Source organism: Myotis brandtii, unplaced genomic scaffold (genome assembly GCF_000412655.1).
Source record: "Myotis brandtii unplaced genomic scaffold, ASM41265v1 scaffold2254, whole genome shotgun sequence".
NCBI classification, from domain to species: Eukaryota; Metazoa; Chordata; class Mammalia; order Chiroptera; family Vespertilionidae; genus Myotis; species Myotis brandtii.
Window position 1 is genome coordinate 86,558 of NW_005358456.1, and position 1,391 is coordinate 87,948.

Below are 1,391 nucleotides of genomic sequence, written 5' to 3' on the forward strand. Positions count from 1 at the left end.
TATTTAAATGCACTTATTCAAATGAAGTGGGCAGACGCCACAGAACCGGCTTGGCACCAAGTACACTTCAGAGGAAGTTCTCTCCAACCAGTGTAATACCTCATTTGTAGTAGAACAAAGAACCACTAGACGGAGCTAGGGATCAAGAAATCGCAGCTCTGAATTGGGTGAATGTTATTATATGGAAGAAGCGTATCATTACTTTCAAAGCCTATGCAAGCCTTAATTCTGCTAAAGCAGTCAGCTTGCTTTGTGCCTACACAAGGTGAGAGAAAGGGTGATGCTTGTAATGGCCCAATTTACTTAGTCACTCCAATGATGTACGACCTTGGTATAGCCCTGTTCAATTTAGAGTACATTTTACATTTTAGGTACATAATTAACATTTGATCTTCACAGCAACTCAGAGATTGATGGGCAAGAATTAGTTCTTTTTTTTTATATTAATGAACTTAGGGTTTCTGTACCTGGTAATACTATCATAGGATGTGTCAGAGCCGTTATTTCGTACAACTGAGGCTGCAGGCTCCGTTTTTTCCCTCTTTCATTTTAATGTCCACTGTTGACCAAGCCTGGAATGAGCTAAAAAACTAGGGACTCATTCCTTTTGTGAGGCATAGACTCACTCTCTGGCCACACGCACTGGAAATGGATAGTAAAGGGACAGGTAAAGACTATGTACAGGTAGAAATCTCCGAATCAGTGAACAATGGCTCCTACCCAGAAATCTTTGGTCCATGTGATCTTCCCTTAGACCCGGGGCAGGTGTGAAGACCGACACCTCATCCTGTGCAGTATGGACTGTCCTTCAAGCCAAGGTTCCGGTTCTTAATTGCTAACTGTTTGGGAAGCTGCCCCCCTCCCCCACCGCGCCTTACCCCTTACCCCAAATATTTGCCCATAGAGACAAGCCCAGCGTTTTAATGTCAGACAGTTTGTTCTTGTTTTCTAACCTTACACACTGATCATAACAGCTTGTGCTTCAGCTAAAAAAAGTTATGTGCATATTCATATGTTTTCTTGGCTTTGGGGTAAAATATTCTTTGGATAAAAGTGGAAATCAGGTCAGGCAGTTAGCAAATTTATCAAACGTCCAGAGCTTACATTGGCTTTTGGTTCTATTTAAAAACAACCCAAGATTGAGCTTCTGGAGCTCCATCCGTTAGTCACTCCGCAAGTCTAACCGCCTGTAATACGACGTCATGAACTACTGGCGCAACACTGGCTTCAGCATCAAGGAGGGGCCACTTCCACCAGGAGGCAAAGAAACCCCAGGGGGAAGAAGGTGTTCCAGGAGCCTCCAAGGTTTCCAAGGGCGTATGCTGCCCTCCCACCACCCAGCCCAAAGCGCACTGAACGCAATTCCCGGCTGTGCCCAGAGGGTGGCGCTG

The 1,391-nt window shown here is 44.9% G+C and overlaps 1 protein-coding gene across 1 annotated transcript in view; it reads left to right on the forward strand.

The window, feature by feature from the left end:
- Positions 1 to 1,202: 1,202 nt before the first annotated feature.
- KCNH1 (potassium channel, voltage gated eag related subfamily H, member 1) overlaps positions 1,203 to 1,391 on the forward strand; it is a 261,433-nt gene continuing 261,244 nt past the window's right edge. Inside the window, exon 1 of the mRNA XM_005866243.2 lies at positions 1,203 to 1,260. Coding sequence (XP_005866305.1) covers positions 1,203 to 1,260 — 58 coding nt within the window. The remainder of the gene's footprint in view (positions 1,261 to 1,391) is intronic.